The 23,949-nt window shown below is 38.2% G+C and overlaps 2 protein-coding genes across 3 annotated transcripts in view; both read left to right on the top strand.

Moving 5' to 3' along the window:
- The first annotated feature begins 38 nt into the window (after positions 1-38).
- On the top strand, positions 39-5,601 carry LOC128031507 (iron-sulfur protein NUBPL). Its single transcript, XM_052619805.1, has 11 exons — positions 39-350; positions 510-657; positions 789-823; positions 928-1,018; positions 1,143-1,182; positions 1,873-1,963; positions 2,227-2,320; positions 2,618-2,703; positions 2,972-3,092; positions 3,280-3,362; positions 4,046-5,601. The coding sequence occupies exons 1-11, from the start codon at positions 219-221 to the stop codon at positions 4,106-4,108; spliced, it is 984 nt and encodes a 327-aa protein (XP_052475765.1). The 5' UTR covers positions 39-218; the 3' UTR covers positions 4,109-5,601.
- Positions 5,602-9,168: 3,567 nt separating this feature from the next.
- The window catches only part of LOC128031505 (rho GTPase-activating protein 5), a 31,842-nt gene continuing 17,061 nt past the window's right edge, over positions 9,169-23,949 (top strand). Inside the window, exons 1-3 of one of the 2 annotated variants that reach the window (XM_052619803.1) lie at positions 9,169-9,511; positions 11,449-15,327; positions 15,641-15,794. In XM_052619803.1, the coding sequence (XP_052475763.1) occupies positions 11,611-15,327; positions 15,641-15,794 (3,871 nt within the window). In that variant the 5' untranslated portion in view covers positions 9,169-9,511; positions 11,449-11,610. Of the gene's footprint in view, positions 9,531-11,448; positions 15,328-15,640; positions 15,795-23,949 lie in introns of both variants that reach the window. The other variant, XM_052619804.1, reaches the window with a different exon arrangement.

Genomic DNA, 23,949 nt, shown 5'->3' with positions numbered 1-23,949 from the left:
AAACAACATACGTCATCATCAGTCGACAGTGCGTCTGCGACGCAACTTCACAACATCTCATGCCCTCTATATAAAAAACATACTGTATTTGTGCATATTAAATGGTTTAGTACCAAGCCGATATAAACGAGTTTCACATGGAAATCATAGCGCTGTCTAATGTCTTTGTTTTGCTCGTGACGTAATCTGAGATTTCGTGTCTCTGGAAGATTTATAAGATGGTTAAATTACACGACAGCTACAAAAGGCTTTTGCAAATATATACACTGTCCTCAAATAGTATAGGCACACCATTCTTACCTATCAGATTTTTTCCTTCAAATCAAAATCGACATGAAATCCGCTTCAAGGTAAGTGAACCTCATTAAATATTAATTTAATGTAACTTTACGTTAGTGATTACAGGTTCCCTAATTATTAATTCTGTATACCGTAGATGCATAAACTTAACTACATTACAGTATAGACAGTGATACTGACATATATTTTCCCACGTTTTTTCTGTTCAGACTTCAGGTGCTGGTGAACGAGCTCTGCAGGAGAGACAGAGGCAACACATGGCACGAGGTTTGCCAAAACAGAAGCCCATAGCTGGAGTCAAAGAGGTCCTTGTTGTTGCATCAGGGAAAGGAGGGGTGGGAAAGTCCACAACAGCAGGTCTGTTGTCGTTTGCATTCATTGATCTTGGTTTGTTTCATGCGCCATGCCACAGTCATCTCCAATCTGTTTGTCTTATTCTTTAAGACAACTGCCAGTTTTTCTCTGAATTTAGTTTAATGTCTTCACAGTGAATCTTGCTCTTGGACTTATGGCTAATGATCAGGTAACCAGATAGCCCGTTTTAGCCATTGTATTGAAAGCACACCATTATTGCCCTTTTTATTCGATTATTTTAATATCATTTTTTCGCACTTTTATTGCATGTAGAGTAAATCGGTGGGTCTTCTAGATGCTGATGTTTATGGCCCCTCCATTCCAAAGTTGATGAACCTAAAAGGAAACCCTGAATTAACAGACAGTGAGTTATGTGCCACATTTGCTTTGTAAACAAAATATACCATGTTTAATAAGAAAACTTGTTTGGCATTCATATATGATTGAATGATCATATATGATATAGACTTTCTTTTCTTTATTTTTAGAGAACTTAATGAGACCACTTGTGAATTTTGGAATTCCTTGGTAAGTGGATGAATAGTTATAGTGCGTGTTATTTTATGTAGACTACTGTTCAAAAGTGATCAAAAGATTGGGGTTTGTAAGATTTTAAATTTGTATTTAAAGTAAGTATTTTCTGCTCACCAAGGCTGCATTTTGTGTTCCTGTAGCTCAATGTTGGGGGTTCGATTCCCCGGGAACACATGATGGGTAAAAATTTAAAGCCTGAATTCACTGTAAGTCGCTTTGGATAAAAGCGTCTGCTAAATACATAAATTTAAATTTATTTGACCCACCCCCAAAAAGTAACTTAAAATTTCATTAATTCCTGAGAAACTGTGTTTTAAGCAGCCATTACTCCAGTCTTCAGTGTCACATGATCCTTATACAGTATGCTGATTTGGTGCTCAAGAAATGTTTCTCATAATTATCATATTGAAAACAGTTGTTCTGTTTGTAGAAACCAGCATTTATTTTAGGATTCTTTGATGATTAGAAAGTTTAAAAGAACAGCATTATTTTTAATAGAAACTTTTTTTTTAACATTATGTATATTTTCAACTGTGTAATAAAAGCAGTGCGTTCTTGCTAAATAGAAGTATTTATTTCACTGACCCCAAACTTTAGAGTATTAGTTTATTGTAGTTTTTTCTTTTATGCAATTTAATTTTCAAATGTTTGAGGTGTTACTTTTTGCTTCCCCTTCCTCTACAGTATGTCAATGGGCTTTCTGGTTGAAGAGGTCGCACCTATTGTGTGGAGGGGTCTGATGGTGATGTCAGCTATTGAGAAACTCATTAGACAGGTCTGTCATTTGGGTTTGGAAATTCTCTTGATAATATGATTTTGTTGAATATCTATTTTTTTTCTCAACTGTCCTCGTCCAGCACAAATAGATGGGATTTCTTCAATAGAGTTACATTTTCTATCCACTATCACATCATGAATTATTCTCTACCCTGGTTCCATGCAAGAATTGTCATTTTGTGCAGTCTAAGAAAATAACCCAATTTTCTCAACATTGTTGTTTCTTTCATAGTCACTACTTTTATGACTTTTTCCATGCAGGTAGATTGGGGGAATCTGGATTACCTTGTGATTGATATGCCACCTGGAACTGGAGATGTCCAGCTGTCTATTACTCAGAATATTCCAATAGCAGGTAAATAAACAAATGTTACAGCTGATTTATGGTTTAACTGCCTCGTTTCGGCATCTATTACAATCTGAAAGAAGCATTCTACCTAGTGTCAGTCACAACACAGCACCACAGATTTTTCCAATTCATATTTGTCATTTATGGTTTTGTTGTAATTTATTGTGATTTGTTGAACATACATTATGAAATCAGTTTTTACTGCTCTTAAACATAATGTAAGTACTTTTTGACAAGTTTATACACCAAATGTCAAGCTTAGTTGTATAATTTATGCTTGATGATGTCCGTTTTGCCTTTCAGGGGCTGTAATCGTGTCCACACCTCAAGACATTGCCTTGCTAGATGCACGAAGAGGTGCCGAGATGTTCAGAAAGGTTAACGTTCCGGTAAAGCATTTGCTTCTGTGTTTAAAGCTCCAGCTTCAACTTGTCTTTATATTATAGTGGGAAGTCATAGAGTTTAAGCATGTTGGGTTTATGCTGATATAGACCTAGCAATAATAAAACACTGAAGCAGTAAAAATGGCATCAAAATATTAAGATCAATAAATTTGACCCTTGTTGTCACAGTTAATTCTGTGAAAGTCAATTCTGACAGAAATTATTTAATTTTGATTTATAAATATATGTTTAAGGATATGTTTTGCTCGTTCAGGTGCTAGGTCTGGTTCAAAACATGAGTGTTTTCCAGTGTCCCAAATGCAGTCATCAAACACACATTTTCGGCTCAGATGGGGCGAAAGAGCTTGCTCGGACCCTTGGTGTTGAGATGCTTGGTAAAGCCATTCTCTATAAACTATTCAATCATAAATGACTGTTTTAGCATTGAAGCACATTCAAAAAAAAACTGTGACATTTACCAAATGTAATGCATAATATATAGTCAAATTGTATGTAACTGGATTTGATTCAAGTGGATCGGGCTATTTGTGAGGACACAGGGTTTCTCTTTTCTCACTCCAGGGGACATTCCTCTTCATCTCAACATTAGGGAGACGTCAGACAGGGGACAGCCCGTGGTTGTGTCGTCTCCAGATAGTCCAGAAGTAAGTGAATCATCTTGATTCCTGTCTTGTTTTTCATTGTTTTCCATTATGGTAGTTTTTTACCGCAAGCGTTTCAGGATCCTTGAGTGCAAAAATTTGATACACTACTTTAGTAACATGTATTGATAAATGACAAAATTGAAATGCAAATATCATATATTTATTGTATATAATATACTTTTATTCATAAATCATGTTATGTTTGTAAAATAAACAGATTTTTATGTTATTATATTTCTTAAACCACTTTGTAGCATGTGTTGATAACAATGGTAAGATATATATTGTGTATATAATACACTTATATATTATGTTATAATTTTGTATAAGTTTTTGATTATTATTATATAATTTTTCTAAAAGCAAGAGTTAAGATAAACTACACCAATGGTAAAGTTAGTTGGACATAATATACTTTATTTTATTTCAAGTACAAATTCTATTTTAGATGCTCCTTGAGACTTTCTGTTTTATGTTCAAATTTGGGTATTTCTAAACAGTCATGCAAATATGATTCACTTTGAATGTACTGTATTCATAAAATGTTAAACTAATCAACTGGCAGATTTCAGTCAGACAGCTTTTCAGATGTATACAAGTAACAAAAGTTGATAGAACTGATCTGAAATAACATTTATGCAATAATTTTCTAACATGTTTATTCATATTTCTCTGTTCTGCAGGCCGAGGCTTACAGAAGAGTTGCAGCAGCAGTAGTACGGCGACTAGCGGAGCATCCAAGATAAAAGTAGTTTTGCTGACCTGAGAAAAATGATCAGTATTGATTCATTGTCTCCTAATCAACTTGTTTACCCATTCAGATTGGTATCACATACTTATTAGAATACTATAATTTATGTTCTTTATTTATGCACTGACATATTGCTCATTATTTACAGAGATTAAAATAACAAAAATTAATAAATCATTTTGATTTTAAACAGTTTTGCAGGAAGTAAGCTTTCATTATATAGCTATTTAAAGTATGAAATAATTAAAATAAGAACTCACTGCAATTATGATCATATTAAAAGTGCCCTAATGTAATGTCTGTTCAAGTGTACAAATCTCAGATGTGGATTTTTCCCACCAGAATAGATTGACAAGATGTTTACCCAAAAGGAACTGTGTCAAATGGCAAATCTAATGTGGCTTCAATTAATGTCATCGATTTTACTGCAGAAAAGTATCTTTCCACAAACTCTTTATTGCAACATGAAGATGGTCATTACAGGATTTAACCACTTGATGGCACTGCAGATGTTTTCATACATCTTTCTTTGATTTATAGTGATAGCTAAATTAGGTTTTTCACTTAAACTGTTTTGACAGTAACATGATTGGAGTCTTTTGTTACTTAACTTGCATTTAATAAAGTGAAATGGTCCTGGCCCAATAGGAGAAGTGCAATGAAGTTTTCATGGGATGATAACAACAGGGTCACTTCCTGCATATTTTCACAGCTCCCTTGACTCAGCTGAAACAGCCGTATTCAGTCCACCCCTGTGTAACTGTGGCCAGACAGACCCGTCTGTGATTCATCACTGCAATGAAGCTATTTTGCTTTCTTTTAGTGTCAATTGCTCAACTGTTCCCAGAAGTCCGACCCCGGGGTTTCAGCTGTACAATGACCTCAGATGAATTTGGACGCTTTCACATTTGGTGTTATTTATTTTCTCTTTGTTTTCACGATAAAGGAAGCGTTATGCCCATAACATGCCTTGACTGATGTCATTGAGCACAGTGGTGTGACTCACACTCCCATGAGTGTGCCCTTAAAGTGTAAACAGCAAATAAACATCTATTCATATAGACATTCACAGAAATTCTGCCTGGGATTATTGTCAGAGAAAGGGAATTTCACAACGAATAGGAGAAGACTATTCATAAATCTGATTCTAGATCAGACGGCTTTCACTCATGAAACCTTATTTGCTTGTGAGAGACTGCATAACATGGGCATATTCAGATTGAGTATGTTTCAGGTGATTGCCAGCTGGGAAGAAACAGATTTCTAAAACTGTGTTCTTGTGGTGTTATCAGTGGCATTATAAACGCAGACTTTGCCCCATGTGGTAAATGTGGCTTATTGCTTCTACTTCCTAAGGCTATGGAAAAAAATCAATAATTAAATGGGGTAGCAGTGCAGCTCAAGAGGACAGAGGGCAGACTTATTTCTGTGTCATCTTTGATTCATGAGCAGATACTGTTAATAAAATAATCTGAGGTGCAAACAAAACACATTGTTATGTCTAAAATGAATATTGGTCAGGAATGGTCTCTTTGGTGTATATCATTCTAGTTACCTTTTTTTTAATACATAAAACAGCACGGTTTTCAATCAGATTCTGATTAAATGATCATCTGTTATTTTTGCAAATGACTTAACTATTTAACTTTATGTGGTAACCTCTGCATCCTTAGCTCATGATGAAGTCTTCATGGCTAAAGTATTGGCTTCATGCCTGTAAATTGGCTGAAATGGTGATCTGCACATGTATAATAGAACACATATATGTATAATTGATTAAAATTATGTAAGGTACATGGCGTCTGAGGCAGAGGTTTGTCAAAGCATGCTATACTATACTGTTGGCATGTAAAATAAATCATTAATGCTACATATTGAGACCTGATTCTGAGAAACATCAGAACACTTTCAGAAAACAATAATTTGTACCTTTAGGGGCACAACAGTTTGTTAATGTGACAGTACATATTTCCAGAATTATTATAGTTAATTAAAATTGAAACTAAAATTAAAACAAACTTGACTGAAAAAATTTACATTTAAATAAAACAAATATAGTTTTTATTAGACAACTAGTTGCCAAGGCAACAGATCTCATTCTTAGTTGAACTTAACTGAAATTAAATGAAAAGTATATATATATATATATATATATATATATATATATATATATATATATATATATATATATATATATTTGTGAAATGTAACTATTTCTGAGTGAAAGCTGTTTCAAAGTAAATCCTATACCATGTAAAACATGTTTAGTTTTCCTATTTTATTTATGAAATAATAAATACTTCATGTCATCCTAACTAACCTAACAAAATAACTACCCTCTGAAGTTCCTGTCTATACTCTCATAGGACGCATGTACTTGAATTCTGGAGATCTGTTAGTCTTTCCCATTCAGCACTTATTTAATTTTAAAACCTAGCTTAAAACAGCTTTTTTAGGCTCCAGACTTTAAGATCAGAGAGATAATCTGACAATATTAAGAATGTAGCTGTATTCATTTGCATGATATCTCTCTCCTGAAGCCTCGTCTGCAGTGACCCGGAAAACCACCCCTTCCCACAATCCCAAGCGTGGATCCATAACCATGGCAATATATCCGTGCTGCTGCTCGGGGTACACAGCAGCAGCAGCTGGTTCCAATTGCACTGCAGCGCAGGGGAACAGGAGGGGGGCTTTTTTTGTCCGAGGTGCTTTAACTCACTAGCATTGGTATTCTTTAAACTTCGGAAACAACTCTATTGACAATATTAGCTGTATAAACTATATTTCAGGTAGTAGTTCGAGAAGTTGAGCAGGCATTTATTAAAAGAAATGTAAAAAAATAATGCGTGGAATACCATTTGCGCATCAAACATTTGGCAATTTTAGATAACGTTAAATTCATCGCGATGACTAGTCTTATCTTGCACAATCAGGCTCCACACAAAGGGTGCGGACACCAGGGCTTCTCAGCAAGACTCCAAGCACAGCTGACAGTGAATCTGCAGATCTGAGGGGTGTTGGAAGGAGATTTGGGGGTGGGGGGAAGGTAAATAATTCATGATGTAAAAAAGAGAGAGGCGAGATTTAAAGGAGGCATGGACAGACACATTAGCGAGGCCTGATGCTGAGCGTTTGATGTCCACACGTTTGTGTTTTGTGGGCAGTAGCTGTGATGAACATTAGAATATTAATTAGTACTTTGCATACAGTCTGTATTGGGGAAGTTCAGTCATTATAGAACGTCATTTTGTTATTGATAGCAAGACAGCTTTAAAAAAAACTGCATTAAAAAAACAACAAAAATGAGAAATGTTGCTTCGTCAACTACCTTTAATAAGTTTGGTCCGAATTTAAGCACAGCCTCAGGGAATCTTGAAAAATAGTACCATGGTTTTCAAAATTGATAAGTTCTTGAGCAGCAAATCAGCACAAGGTGATTTCTGAAGGTCCATATGACACTGAAAACTGGAGTAATGATGCTGAAAATTCAGCTCTGCATCACAGGAATATCTATCTATCTATCTCTCTCTCTCTCTCTCTCTATATATATATATATATGAAAAATTTAGGGAAAAAAAACATGGTCCATTCTTTTCTGTCTTGACTAATCATACAATATGTACTTTGAGCATTAGCATGACAATAATTTGAAGTAAATATTCACTGTAAGAAAAATCAACCTTCTAAAAAAATTATTTTATTATTATTATTAATCAGCAGTGCCAAATTTAACTGCAGTGATATTTAAATACATGTAAACCCTAAGTGCTCAGACTGACCATTTGCATTTACAAAAGAAGAAACTTTTGTAATCCTTTTGTTGAAACCTGTCCTGGGACAGGGAGTGACTGGCCACTGACCACAGATAGGCGTTGCCCTGGGAACAGATGCTCTCTAAACAATAGATTTGGTGAACAGAGAATTATTTCATGCAACAAAAGTACATGAAACACAAGAGAATCAGTGACAGCGTGGGCGTGACCCAACTTCATTCCTTAGTCAGACCAACCCATGTCTAGTTCTGCTGGTTAGTAGCAGCGGATCCTTCTGGCACACGTGGATCATTTCAAAATCCTTTTAATACAAATACTGAAGGAGTATGTGTTCAAAGGGAATCATAAAAAAGAAACTGTAAAACATTGAATAATAATAAATGTATAATTGTAAAGCAAGGTGTTCGTCTGTTAAGAATAAAATCTTTGGTTTGTCTAAATTTAAATAAAGCTTGTAAGCACAAGTGAGGTTATGCAAATTCAAAAGGTATGGGTCAGTTAACTTCAGAGCTGTTAACTCAAATGGGTAACAATGTTCTATAAAAATTGCGCTGTGTCCAAAAAAAATCAAACTGAATGTACTGCAGATGTTTGCTAAATTACATGTTTTATTGATAATGTGAAAGTATGACTAACTACTTTAAGATAGAAGCTCTGGACTCAGGAAATATTTTACATTTTTACTTTAGACCTTGTGCCAAATACATCCATAAGAATAGATAAAAATGGTGCAAACAGGATAAGACTAGCCTTCCTAATCTATGTTTTTTTTTTCTGCCTTATTGAAATAGCAACTGAGCCTTCATACAAACAGACCGGGACAATGGAGCTTTTTCTTCCAATTTAAAACAACTGGTTTTAAATAAAGTAAAATAGAACACATTTCACAATTCAATTCATACATTAATAAAAAATATCACTCAGGCTATTAAAAAAAGACTGATTTATTTTAAAACATAGCCTACATAATCTGTAAATTGTAAGATAGCCTACTATATCAGAATAAAATATATATGTGAATTAGTCTAAATACTGAGAAAGGTCCAAATAAATTAAACAACTTAAAAGTCTACCTGCAACCTCGAAATATAAAGGTCAATGCAATTTCCATTGGTAAATCTCAATCAAAAAGCTACTACTACCAATATGTAAACAGCCTAATAACAGACAGACATATAGCTATATAGTTACAAATAGATGACTCTTTAACAGTTTATTACATAGATCAAATTAAGATATCAAAAATCAGAAAGCATTATTAACCTACATGGTCCTGAGAGGCCATCGTGAGCGCGCGTCGTGCCCCCGCGGGGAGCGGAATGGAAAAGTTAGTGAGGAGAGAGTGAGTGAGAGCCGGATCTATCTCTCTCTCTCTCTCTCTCTCCGTCGCCATTACTGGAATGAGAGGGGAGGGGATGCCTCTCCGATTACACGCATACCACTCTTACTGCTAGAAAACACTGCAAACAATCACTTTGAGGGAATTTCGCCGATTATTCCAACCACTCAAGGGAAACGCGACAAAAGTGCAATTTGTTTCGGCGTCTTATCCGTGGAAATTTAAGGAAATAGTTGGAATGCCTCCTCCTGTCTGTGGCGTCGGGAGCTGGGAGCGACCATGTTAGGTAGGGGAATGCACACGGAGTATGTGACTTTCTAGCTCGCTTTTTGTCGTTTGCCTTGTTGAATTTGGTTTAATGTGTAATTTGTTTCCATGTTTACCAGATAGTTGTGTAGCTTCATGTAAATGCACATATTTTTCTGCATCGCGTACAGTGCGTTGTGTCGGTGTCACTCTTAACTAGCTCTGGCTAACTGGGAAGCTAGCAAGCAAAGGAAGCATCTAATGCCTTGTTAGAACCAAGGCCCGTGTTGATGCTAACACAAATAAGCTTGAAAACACATACTAAACGGATCTATATCGTCGTGTTATTTAAAGCGCGACAAGCGCGTCTGCGTATTTGCAGATAAAACTATTCATATGTGAAATTCAATTCCTGGGACTGAAATGCAGTGGACGCTTTGGGTTTGAGGTGTTTCTAAGTAACGTAAATGATACACGAATTCTTGGCAACGTGGAACCCAAATTCAGTTTGTTGTCATAGCAATCGTTGCGGCTCATTCACTCGACTAGTTGTGGGAATCGTCGACTGCTGTAACAATAGCGCTTCTGCTCGCGCTCTCACCTTCAGCAGATGCTTCTGTCTGCTTCACATCCTCACAGCCCTCCGTCGTGAAGAAACGCGTCTCGACACTCATGTGCTGTGTTTCCGTGAGGTACTTTCAATGATGCCCCATAAATGTGGTCGTTATTTATGACATTCTCAGGGTTAAGCGATAATTCGGCCAAAATGAAATTTCTGTCATCAGTTCCCACAGTCATGGAAGAACTGTAAATATCAGAGACTGAGCAAGTTAAAAAGTGTTTTATAGACCCTAAAATAACAAGGTAATCTTAAAAGTCATAAACATTTTTAAAGGGAATATGCATTCTTCTGGTTATGTTGAGTTTGGCGATATTTGATCGATTAGGTATTGATATTGTGTGGAGTGAGACGATTCGTGAGCTGGTTGTTCTTTGGAGTCGGTTCTTTTAAATGAATCGGTCTAACTGGTTCAGAAAATGGCTTGAAAACAAGTCGGTGTGAATATAAATGTGTTTTAAAAATCCTTATACGTTAATAATAAATGACTCTTCTTTTTCTTCTGTGGAACAAAGAATGGCAGCTTCAGTTATCACTTAGTTTCATTATGTGAAATTCAACAGATGCAATAAGTGACTAAGGCTGTCGTCTTTTGTGTTCTACCAAAGAAAGTAAGGCATACAGGTTTGGAACAGGATGAGTAAACAATGACAAATGTGAATCTTTTAAATAGTAGGATTTACATTTTTCTCAGGCTTTACACTGCCGAATGTTGAGTACAGTAGAGGCCTATTTAAAAGTGGTTCTAGTAATGCTGTCAGTGCCAATGCTGAATTGAATTGCAGTTATAAAATAATTTCTTGCAGTTGTTTTGTGTTTATCATTGAACAGAATACTCTTTAGCATAAAGTAGCTGATTTGCTGACTTATTTCTTCTGACCGATGCATTTATTTGTTCTTACAGATCTTATCACTGCTGAGGACAAGCATAGCGTGCATATTTTCTAAAAACACTGTAGTACATGCTGTAAATGTATGTAACTGCAAATGAGCTTGTCACAGTGTCAGTATTCCTACTTATATTATGATCAACGATGTGTCAGATGTGGATCATTGTGAAATATTGGGATAGATTTGTACCCTGAGCAGTTTTAAATTTTAAAAACATAAAATGCATCAGCAGTAATTTTATTATTATAAACATTACTGTCAAACTTGAAGTTTTAGATATCCACAATGATGCATACAGTTATGTTGCTTATTGTGAATCGTCATATTTATGTTCTTGTTTGTTTTGAATTGTGATTCCGCCTGTTTTGTAATCAGATTTATTCAATTCCGAATGATTAATAATAGTTTGGCTACTGTAAAATTTATAGTTTGTTATTGTCGACTAATTTTATATTTTTATGTTGCAGGAAAGTGATGAGAGGAAAGAACAGTCATCTGGGACAGATGATCAAGATTGAAGCTACATCGGCTCATGCAAAGTGAGAAATGTAAATGCACCTGCACTAGCAAATGGAAGTTCGTGCCAGCATACTTTGCTTAGCATAAAAAGCAATGAGAGGGGCAGTATAATGGCCAAGAATAAGGAGCCCCGTCCGACATACGCTATCAGTGTCGTCGGACTCTCAGGCACTGAGAAAGAGAAGGGCAACTGCGGCGTAGGTAAATCCTGCCTATGCAACAGATATGTGCACCCCAGTGCAGACTGCTATTACTCAGAGCACACTTCTGTGTTGAGCACCATTGACTTCGGAGGGCGCGTGGTGAATAACGACCATTTCTTATACTGGGGTGAAGTGTTCCATCGAGGGGATGATGGCCTCGAGTGTCGAATCCAAGTCATTGAGCAGACGGAGTTCATTGATGACCAAACCTTCTTGCCTCATCGGAGCACAAACCTGCAGCCTTACACGAAACGGGCTGCAAATACGAAGATTCAGTCTGCTGAGAAGCTGATGTACATTTGCACAGACCAGCTTGGGTTGGAACAGGATTTTGATCAGAAGCAGATGCCAGATGGCAAGCTCAACATCGATGGCTTTGTGTTGTGTTTAGATGTAAGCAAAGGATGCAATAGGAAATTCGACGACCAGATGAAATTTGTCCACAGCCTCTATTCTCAAATTTCCAAGGCGAAAAAACCCATAATCATCGCAGCAACAAAATGTGACGAATGTGTCGAGCAATACCTGAGGGAGGTGCAGACGTTCGTTACAGGTAAAAAGAATCTCATGTTGGTGGAAACATCAGCTCGAGTGTCTGTGAACGTGGAACTCTGTTTCAATGCTCTGATACAGCAGATGGACAAAACCAGAGGAAAACCCAAAATCATCTCTTATTTGGAAGCGTACAAATCCCAGAGACAATTAGTAGCTTCAGTTTCAGACAAGTTTGAAAAGCTCATCGTTCAAACTGTTCGTGATTATCACACAAACTGGAAAATTGTGAGCAATAAGTTGAAAAGCCACCCAGACTATGAAGAGTACATCAACTTAGAAGGAACCAAAAAGGCTAGAAACACCCTTTCGAAGCACATAGAACAGCTGAGACAAGAGCATATCAAGAGGCGGCGTGAGGAGTATCTTAATAGTCTGCCAAAAATTCTTAATAAGTTGCTGAACAACCTGGAGGAAATTGAGACGCTGAGTTGGACTGAGGCTCAGAGCCTTATGAAGAGCAGGCCTGAGTTTCAATACTATTTCATTGAGTTAGAACAAACGCCGTGGTATGAGACAGACCACCTCGATAAAACCGAAGACAGAAGAGTGCCCTTCGATATCCTCAAAACAATGGAAGGAGAGAGGATTTATCAAAACCATGTACAGCATTTGATATCTGAGAAGAGGCGTTTGGAGATGAAGGAGAAATTCAAAAAGACGCTGGAGCGAGTGCATTTCATTAGCCCCGGTCAACCGTGGGAAGAGGTCATGTGCTTTGTCATGGAGGACGAGGCGTACAAGTACATCACCGAATCAGATCGCAGGGATGTTTACAGTCGGCATCAGCAGGAAATAGTTGAAAGGGCCAAAGAGGAGTTTCAGGAAATGCTTTTTGAGCATGCAGAGCTGTTCTATGACCTCGATTTGAACGCGACCCCGAGCTGTGACAAGATGAGTGAGATTCATGCCGTACTTAATGAGGAACCTAGATACAGAGCTCTCCAGAAACTCGCCACTGACAGGGAGTCACTTTTACTGAAACACATTGGGTTTGTCTATCACCCCACGAAGGAAACGTGCCTCAGCGGCACGGCCTGCATCGATCTCAAAGTTGAGCAAGTCCTCGCCAACAGGTTAGTTCAGCTGGATCACGGCCGCTCAAATATCTACTACAACAGTGCCAACATTGATAAGGTTAACTTGTGTCTCGTGGGCAGAGAAGGATTGGCGCAGGAGCTCGCTAATGAAATCCGAGCTCAGTCTACTGATGATGAATACACCCTTGATGGGAAAATCTATGAATTAGACCTTTTGCCTGTGGATGTCAATTCCGGCATGCTTTTAAACCATTCCTGGATATCAAATTTCAAGCCCCATGGGTTCTTTTGTGTCTTCAGCTCTATAGAGTCGCTTAATTACATCGGTGACCGCGTAAGCCGGATCCGAGCTGAGATTGCCCAGAGCAGAAGGGATAGGTATAGCCAGCCAATGCCATTCATACTCATTCTAGCAAATCAGCGCGATAGCGTTTGCAAAAACATGCCTATTTTGAGGCATCAGGGCCAACAGCTTGCAAATAAACTACAGTGTACTTTTGTAGACATAGCCTCCGGTACTTTTCCCAGGAAGTTTCATGAGTCTCAGATAAAACAAGCCCTCAGAGCAGTGTTGGAGGGATTGAAGCACAATTTTGACATGATGAGCCCCATGCCCTCCATTAAGGATCTGTCTGAGACAGATTTGCGGATAGTCATGTGTGCCATGTGTGGAGATCCATTCAGCGTGGATCTCATTCTCTCACCATTCTTGGACTCACATTACTGCAGCGCCGGACAGCCCGGGCAGTGCAACACCTTGATCCTTGACAAAATCATCGGCGACCGCCGCAGACGGATACAGGTTACTGTGATCTCCTACCACTCCTCCATTGGAATCAGAAAGGATGAATTGGTGCATGGGTACATTCTTATTTACTCAGCAAAACGAAAGTCTTCCATGGCTATGCTGAGGGCATTCCTGGCCGAAGTCCAGGATGTCATTCCAGTTCAAATGGTGGCAATTACGGACAGCCAGGCAGACTTCTTTGAGAACGAGGCAATAAAAGAGCTGATGACTGAAGGGGAGCACATTGCCACGGAAATTACGGCTAAGTTTACTGCTCTCTATTCCTTGTCCCAGTATCACAGACAGACAGAAGTGTTCACACCATTTTTCAATGAGGTCCTCGAGAAAAAGAACAACATTGAAAGCTTCTTCATGTTCGACAACAGCAGGGACGGAATGGGCACCAGTGAAGACGTCTTCCCGCAATCACCTCATAGCCATTCGCCTGCCTACCCATATTACCCTGACTCTGAGGATGATGGGGAGGGGCCCCCACCTTACAGCCCGATAGGTGATGATGTGCAGCTGCTGCCCAATCCTAGTGAACGGAGGTATAGAATCGACCTAGAAGGGAATGAGTACCCAGTTCACAGCACACCTGTTGGTGATCATGAGCGTAACCACAAAGTGCCTCCCCCTGTAAAACCCAAGCCCAATGTGCCACCTAAACCCAATGTAAAGAAGCTGGACCCCAACCTTCTGAGGACCATTGAAGCTGGAATGAGGACCACCAGGTGGACACGAGGTCCAATGTTGGGACATGGCGATGACCTTGAAGCATCTGATAACTATGCAGAGCCGGCCGACACTCTTCTCAAATCAAAAGGCTTCAGTGATGACATCTATGCTGTACCGGAAGATGCACACAGCAGATCTGGCAGGATCCGCAATTCTTTTGGCGGACTCGCTTTGCACGGGGATGAGGAGAATGGCTTTGACTCCATGTCTAAGTCTCAGGGTGGCAGAAGGTCTTCTAAGTACAAACATCGTTCCAAGATCCTCTTCAGCAAGACTAAAGCTTATCATAGACGAGTGCACTCAGATGTCAGTGATGATGAGTCGGGGCCCGCGACACAGAAGAAGAAGAAAGGAAGGGGCAACCGAGGAAGTGAAGAAGATCCGCTTCTCTCACCAGTGGATCCTTGGAAAGGAGGGATAGACAATCCAGCCATCTTATCGGACCCAGAGCAGGATGATAAGAAAATGAAGAAGAAGAAACAACCAAAGACAAAGGAACCCAAAAAGGTAAGTTACTACTTTTAAGTTCCCTAGGAAAATCTACAGTTAGTTTAGCAAATCTCAAAATGAATATTCATTTTTAATACTAAATTCAGTTTTTATTTTTATTTTATTTTTTATTTATTTAGACAAGATAGTATACAATTTTAAAATTTTGTTGGCCAGAATTTTAGTATCTGTGCATCCCTTAAAAGGATGTCCACAAGGTTTTCTATTGTTTCTTAGAAGCATAAGCTAATAATTGCAGCAGACAGAATTAAATGTGATTGTCATCAGCATTGTGGTAATCATAATATGTAATGTCATTTTTTTTTAACAGGCAAAGTCAACAAAGACCACAAAGTCATTGTACCCACCAACTCGAAGAAATTGGGAAAGCAACTATTTTGGGGTGCCTCTTCAGAACTTGGTCACGCCTGATAGGCCCATACCTTTGTTCATTGAGAAGTGTGTTGACTACATTGAGAGCACAGGTAAGTTTCCTGGTTTCATAAAGCTGATGTGGTACCACTTATCTCAGCTCTCCAGTTAGAGGCTGTTTGACCATTAAATCATTCTTCTGTGAGTTTACTAGCATAAACTAATTTATGTTCGTTGTTTTTGTTCTTGCCCTTTTTCATTTAGTAGGTTGCAGTTTTAGCAGCGTTTGGAAACAATTGGTCTTTCCTGGTCCTGAGATACTTTACTGGAAATTGTACATTTGTGCATTTCACATTGCTTATTTTGTGAGTCTTGACACAGTCCATATGTTAAAGCACAGGAAAGTCAGCATGCAGTTCAAATACCATCAATAAGTAAATGAATGAAATCCATTACTCTGTGAGCACTTTGTTCAGTTAGATTTTGGATTGCATTTTCATGGACTCTGCAAGTGCTGTGTAAACACCGAGGCCCGTCGCATATCGTAGCCACTGGGTGGGTTAACATAGTTTCAGGACATGCTGACCATATTTGGACTCAAACAAAGTCCACTTCATATGCATGAAGCAGTGATAGAGGCCCTTTAACTGTGCCTGTTTGTTTGGTTACAACATGCCCTTCAGTAGCTTGTTCTGTAACTGTGTTCAATGGAAATTCTGACTAACATGGCTGTCAATAAGCTCAGCGGACCCGTAATATAGCTTGAGGATTCATTAGTGAGTTGGTGACACCCACATACCGCCATTCAGGTTGGTTGTGGCTGTAGAACAGTGAAACTCATGCATGGATGACATGCACTGGTGTGGTTTCTTAAGGAAATTATTAAGCTGCAGTTTGTGGTTTTCATGGTGTGTAGTGGAAGTGGGCAAAGTGTCTGTGGTGAGCATAATACTAGGCCAATTTGCTGGTTGAACTGGTTCTGCTTTGTGTATGTTTGGCCATACACGCATGAAGCCAATATGTGATGATCCGAAAAACTTTTTTTTTGCTGATCTCACGTGAAGATCTCATATAGTACTGTGTCCACAGTTAATGTGCATGACCATTGATTTTGTTGGTAGGTGGCTAGATTCTGTTTGTGACATGCAGGTTTGTAGACCATGGGGAATCATTTATCAATTAGGTGTAATTTATGGGGAGGCATGATAATAATTGTCCTATATTGACCAATACCGCTACATAAAAACAATAGTAAAAACATAAAGTAGATGTTCAATATTAGTAGTCAGTATTAGTATTAATTATATTTGTACTATCTCTTTAAAATCAAGCCAATGTATTGACCTTGGGTGAATCTGGGCTTTTTCTTGGTTCCTGTTGAACAGGACGAGATGGCACAATGTGCCCATGGCTGCGTCTGAGCATCACAGGGCTCTGTTTAAGAGCTTTTTGAAAACATCTTGCCTCAAAGAGCTGTGCAGATGAAAAGGTTCATCAAACACCCTGCCCCCCAAGCCAAATGCTCATTCCCTCCCATTTATGCCCCTCTATCTCACTGTGTACTGCATTGTGAAACCTAGAGGAAATGATAATACTGGACTGCCTTTTTCTCTGTGGTCAAGAACAAGTAGTTCAACAATCCACTCCTCCAAACATGGTGTACACACACAGGGTCCTTTATTTCTCGCGGCCCGTCCATTCTGAAAACCAAGACCCTGTGGCGTTAAAAACTGTACAGAGAAAATTGACTTTATGGATGTTTCCTAATTGACTTTCATGGCTCATTTAGGCCTGGATGCTTCATTTATCCATCAGAAGAGTACTCCCATTGTCATTTTCTCCATGCAGGCCATTGCAGTAAAAACCCCTTCTGTGTGAAACGTTATGGATGTTTAGATATTTTTTTGAGACTTAAACTATGAAATAAACCATAAACTTAACAAACACTGAGAAAGTATGATCATAAAAAAATCGTTGCATCAGTTCCCAGAAAATATTTCCAAACCTTGAATAGGACTATCACATTCATAATGCCTATGTGAGTGGTTAAACGAGCTGACCACTGTGCGCAATCTTTGTATTTTACAGTGACATGCTTCTATCCAAATGAAGGAATTTTATGCCAGTTTTGGAAATGTTGCAACAAATAGGATGCAAATTAGGTGCATTTTAGTTGACGTGATGTATTCCTCACGGGTGCAGTGGTGCTTTAAACAGCTATGTGGAAAGGAGGTAATTTGCAGACAGTCGTTTCTTGTTTAGGTTTGCATGTTTGAGTTGTTTAAAATGGTTGTGCAGTACAGTTGGAACATTAGCTAATTATTGATACAACAAAGCATTTCCTGGAAATATGCAGTGTAAATGTTGTAACATTTCGTGAAGTGGTATGACGTATGGGGTCCCATACTTGGAATTTGTGCTCTGCATTTAACCCATCCAGGTGCACACTCACAGCAGTGAGTAGTGAACAAACAAACACACACCTGCATTGTGAACACCCATTTTTGCTGTGCTGCCCTGGGAACATTTGGGGGTTCGGTGCCTTGCTCAAGGATCTCACCTCAGTCGTGGTATTGAGGGTGGAAGAGAGTGCTGGTCATTCACTCCTCTTACCTAGAATCCCTGGTGAACCCGTGACCTATGGGTCCGAATCTCTAACCATTAGGCCACAACTGCCCCAATTAGGCCACAAGTTCCCAGTAAATGCATTGGCATGTAAATATTCCCAATACAGTTCGTTGCTTAGTAATATTCCAAATAGTTAATATTCTAACTAATGTGTTGGAATATTAACTAATTGTTTATACTAATTGTTTATATTTGCTAGACAAATTCGAATGTTTAACTAATTGCAATCAGAACCTTAATATATTTAAATTTGGAAGATTATTACCTATATAAAGAACAATAAATTCCTGCAAATACTTGAATGTTAATTATTAGAATTATTCTGTTTAGATCGATCTAACTGGAATTGGAATATTAACTCATTTATATAACAAAGTATTTGCAAGAAATATTTTTATATTAACTAATTGTATTTAGAGTATTGAATTTTGGCTTATAAATGAATTAGAATTAGAATGATTTATTTGCTACCCATAGGTCTGCAAAATAGTTTTAGCTGGAGCTGTCTTATTTTGTATGAAACATCACAACCCATGTTTCAGTTTAATTGACATTGCTTTGCCAGCATCATTTGATCGTTGTCACATGGCCAGACACAAAGACTTCCCTGTGGGCACATTTTGGTCTTAACTCAAATGGAAAAGGAAAGCCCAATAACACGGATGGGCCGCCTTTGCAGTGAAGCGGTGGCAGTTAAAGGCACCAGGTCCATAAAATGGCAGCTGCAGTTGCTCCCCAGCAGAAGGCTAATGCAGAAGCTTCTGGCCCAAGTTTGAATTCAGTATGAAATGTTGCAAAAGCTTGACGAGCTGTATGAATTTCCAAGAAATTCTCAAAAATTGCAGTTGCCGGCCTATATAGCCAAATGAAAGATGTCAAGGTTGAAAGAACCTGACTTGGCCAATACACACGTGTGATCAAGCGCAGATGTTGCCCCATACGCAAGCTTAACAATACATTACCTCACCAATGACTGGATGCTACCAAGTGTGAAATAAGATATGTACCAGAGAAGCTCATAGCTGAATGGTTTCAGCTTTGGCAGACTGGGTATTAGATTAGTAGAAAATGTCCTGCATAAGCACGAATAGCCTCCAGTTGTTAGCCAGACGTGCGGAACTGCTTGATGAATGAAGAAAAAGGCGTAGTGTTAAGCGAGAGTTTTTAACACAACAATTAATCAGCTGACTTGGATTTCATGATCGCAACAGCGCTAGGTTGAAAGGGTCATACGTATCTTTACAGAAAATCTCTGTTATGCAATGTTGGATTGTTTTTCAAAGAACTCTTGATGGATTATGACATGGGATGGTGACAAGATTGTTTACAGCTTGTTGACGTTTCCTCTCAAGGTCTATGTTTTAGTTTATTTAATTATCATGATACTATATACTGCAGTTTTTTATTGTATGACAGATCATCACTGAATTTGTCAGTACTGCGGTTTGAATAGCAGAACAAAAAATGCCTTTCACACATGCATCACCTTGTATTTCTGGAGTCAGAAATTAGTAGTAGATTGCAGCCTGCTATGGAAGCATATGGGTAGCATTATTCAATTTGGGATGTAATATGCAAAATGACAATGCAATATGTAAAATGGCAATGCATTTCTGTATTTCCATTTACATTTTCCAATACATTTGTGCAACGTTTGGTGCAAAATGAAAATGAAAATTAAATTACATAATTTTCATTTGCCATTTATTACACCAGTTTTAATATGTAAAATGAATATTAATTTTAACGCTCTATAAGTTGCAAAATTAAAATGAAAATGTATTACAGAAATGATTAGATATGTCTAACATGTTAAAGCAAAAACTGTGGCAAAATGATCATTTAAATGCTATTTTTCTTAATTGCATTAACACTCACAGTCAAGACACTTACGATTGCATTTTCATTCGGTGTCCCGCAATGAATGTAGCAAAACTCAATGTGCACATTGAAAATGCATTCCGAGCCGATCACGTGTCCCCGCCCTCGCGCCACGTCAATCATTGTGTGAACAAGGCGGGGCTTACAGAAGGTCAGAGACTCAAGTCTCAAGAAGAGGATTCAATCAAATGAGACAACATGGACAAGACAGTTGGTCCGTGTATGTTTTGATCATTTCGGTTTATGGCTTCAATATTTCATTCGGACTTGTGGGCGGAGCTGAAACGCTGCTTTCATCTGATTGGTCGAATCGGAGCGGTTTTCATCTGACAGCCTTCAGCTCGGTCTTGTCATTCTTTCAGGCAAAATAAGAGTCAGTGCGAGTGAAGCACTGAAATGTCTGAAACTACACTCACTGTTAATTAGCATAATATTTGAATCAGATGTAGCTGGGCACATAATTCGTGCTGCTGAGACCTGCAAATTATTTATAGGTTGTAGTATTGTATGAATATTGTCCCACTGATAAAAACAGTGCAAATAGTTCTGTCCCTTTGGATAACAGTAAAGTGGAAATAAATAGCCTATAGTTAAATTTATGAAATAAAATTAAATAGGATTTTTTGGGAAGGTAAGTCTGGCCGGTTATACAAGCAACACGAGTCGGACGAGTCTAAAGATATGAGCTGAATTGGGTGAAACATTAAAGTTCTAGTCTGTGTCAATTACTCTCATAATAAATAATAATAATAATGTTAACTGTATTTTTCGGTATAAGTTGCATCAGTCCAAAAATACGTCATGACGAGGAAAAAAACATATATAAGTCGCACTGGACTATATGTCACATTTATTCAAGACCAAGAGAAAACATTACCGTCTACAGCCGCGAGAGGGCGCTCTGGGGTAGGCTACAGGAGCACTGAGCAGCATAGAGCTAATTTTACTATTTTTATTTAGAAATGTAACTATATTAATTTTTACAATTATTTATTAATGTCACACACACACACATACCTAGTGCCTTATGACTTAAAAGATGAGAGTGGTAAATGTTACAGACATGGAACTGTTCAGTCTATTATTGATTTTAATTTCCACTTCACTGTTATCCAAAGGGACAGAACTATTTGCACTGTATTTATCAGTGGGACAATATTCATACAATACTACAACCTAGAAATAATTTGCAGGTCTCAGCAGCACGAATTATGTGCCCAGCTACATCTGATTCAAATATTATGCTAATTAACAGTGAGTGTAGTTTCAGACATTTCAGTGCTTCACTCGCACTGACTCTTATTTTGCCTGAAAGAATGACAAGACCGAGCTGAAGGCTGTCAGATGAAAACCGCTCCGATTCGACCAATCAGATGAAAGCAGCGTTTCAGCTCCGCCCACAAGTCCGAATGAAATATTGAAGCCATAAACCGAAATGATCAAAACATACACGGACCAACTGTCTTGTCCATGTTGTCTCATTTGATTGAATCCTCTTCTTGAGACTTGAGTCTCTGACCTTCTGTAAGCCCCGCCTTGTTCACACAATGATTGACGTGGCGCGAGGGCGGGGACACGTGATCGGCTCGGAATGCATTTTCAATGTGCACATTGAGTTTTGCTACATTCATTGCGTGACACCGAATGAAAATGCAATCGTAAGTGTCTTGACTGTGAGTGTTAATGCAATTAAGAAAAATAGCATTTAAATGATCATTTTGCCACAGTTTTTTCTTTAACATGTTAAACATATCTAATCATTTCTGTAATACATTTTCATTTTAATTTTGCAACTTATAAAGCGTTAAAATTAATATTCATTTTACATTTTAAAACTGGTGTAGTAAATGGCAAATGAAAATTATGTAATTTAATTTTCATTTTCATTTTGCACCAAACATTGCACAAATGTATTGGAAAATGTACATGTAAATACAGAAATGCATTGCCATTTTACATATTGCATTGTCATTTTGCATATTACATCCCAAATTGAATAATGCTACCCATATGCTTCCATAGCCTGCATGTGTCTATGGCTGTGCTTTAAAACCCAGCGAGCTGTCTAATTAGACAGCCAACATGCAGCTATAGGTTTTAGGCTAGGTCTTTGGCTGCAATCTTTGTACATCTCAGCTTTTCAGGGCATCCGCATTGGCGAACAGGTCACAGAAGCAAGATGCTGTGCATTTCCAAGGATGCTGATGCAATGATGCACTTTTTAAAGTGACTCTTTTACGGTGAAAAAGCAGAAGTCAGCCTTTTCATGAGTCTTTAGCCCTTTAGCCCTGCTTTTCAATACAGTGCAGCCATAGGGATTACTTAACTCGGTAGGGAATAATTGTCATGGCCTATTTCTGCGGTTTGCAGGTCTCAACATAATGCATTGTATTTTAAATGAGAAAGTAGCTCAATCTTAGATTTAGCTACAACGGTACTTTAGTATAGTTATTTCAGATATTGTTTCTTAAAAATCACCAAAGAAATCATTTAATTTATGATTTAATAATGCAATTTAAATAGTTTTTTTTTTATTCATTTGACACTGTAAAAAAACTTAGTACAGAATGTAACTACAGAATATTCAAGTTTTAAATATCAAATATTTTTTTTGATAATAAAGACTGTTGCTTTGCCCACTCTAGACATGCACCTTGCTGGAGGCTTGCAGGACGTTTTGATGACTCCGGCTTTTTCCTCCTTTGACACATCAAGGTCTCTGGCGAATGCTTTGTAATAAGTGTCCAGTAATGCAAAGTCCTGTTATTCCCCTTGGCCTGCTACTGCTTGTCGTGCTTGAGGGGAGAGGATGTCAGAAACGCTTGGCTTTGACAGGCTGTCGCCACACATCAGCCAGTGCATCTAGACTCAGGAAGTGGCTTAGAAAATGTAATGAAGGGGAGGGCGATGATGCCATAAGCTCTGGGAGTTTGTCAGAAAGCTAGAATGAAGCTTATGTACTTGAAGAATTTACAAGCAGAACTTTGATAACTTTTTAAGCTCCCAGGGTGCCCAAGGGTCGTCTGTTGGGCTACTGTCCATGCTCACTTCACCATGCTGGTTTAAAACATCTAATTGGAAACTGCTTAAAGGTTTTTGCTTTGCTCTGCTTTTTGTTTTTGTTTTTGCACAAAAGTGAACCAAACACAAGATAACTTAATGGCACTTAGGCTGCATTTACACTGGCAGAAAAAAAGCAATTTTTTTGCCCTCATCTGACAGAATTTGATGCACGCGTGTAAACCATAGACTGTATAAAAACATGGATGTAGTGTCCGTGACTTCACCCATAAGTTTCTGAAGAGAGTTTTGAAACCAAAAGTGGGCAGAAAGGTCTGTCACTATCTTGGCAGTGCATCACTGCACAACTCTCCCGGACAATCAGAAATGGGCAAAAAGGAGGGAGCTAGTTGCCCTAAACTGCAGAAAATGCAGCTGGTTTTCAACCTATGGCCCGTGAATTTTATTAATACAACAGCTTCGCTACTAAAAGCTACATTATATTCCTGATCAATGAGGTGATAACTTTCACTTGTTTGCAAGCTTCACACTCTCTCTCTCTCTTTTCTCTCTCTCTCTCTCTGGTTAATTCATTCAAATTAATTTAATCTTTGAGCAACAAAACATCCATGACAGCCATTGTCCATGCTGGCAAATAATAGCCAAATGGTCACTCAACGTGAATAATATAAATAATTTTAATTGCACGGCCAATCAAAACCAGAGGATCTACCATGTGCGATCACTCACAGTCATTTT

Source organism: Carassius gibelio, chromosome A17 (assembly GCF_023724105.1).
Source record: "Carassius gibelio isolate Cgi1373 ecotype wild population from Czech Republic chromosome A17, carGib1.2-hapl.c, whole genome shotgun sequence".
NCBI lineage: Eukaryota > Metazoa > Chordata > Actinopteri > Cypriniformes > Cyprinidae > Carassius > Carassius gibelio.
The sequence above is the reverse complement of the archived record's forward strand: the minus strand, read 5'-3'. Positions and strand labels throughout refer to the sequence as shown.

What these genes read in the sequence shown, in the direction of transcription:
- LOC128031507 (XM_052619805.1), top strand. Translation starts at nt 219, where the DNA reads ATGGTTAAATTACACGACAGCTACAAAAGGCTTTTGCAAATATATACA. An exon ending in GGGAAAGTCCACAACAGCAG is followed by an intron (nt 658 to 788) that starts GTCTGTTGTCGT and finishes ATGTCTTCACAG; the next exon opens with TGAATCTTGCTCTTGGACTT. An exon ending in GTGAATTTTGGAATTCCTTG is followed by an intron (nt 1,183 to 1,872) that starts GTAAGTGGATGA and finishes CTTCCTCTACAG; the next exon opens with TATGTCAATGGGCTTTCTGG.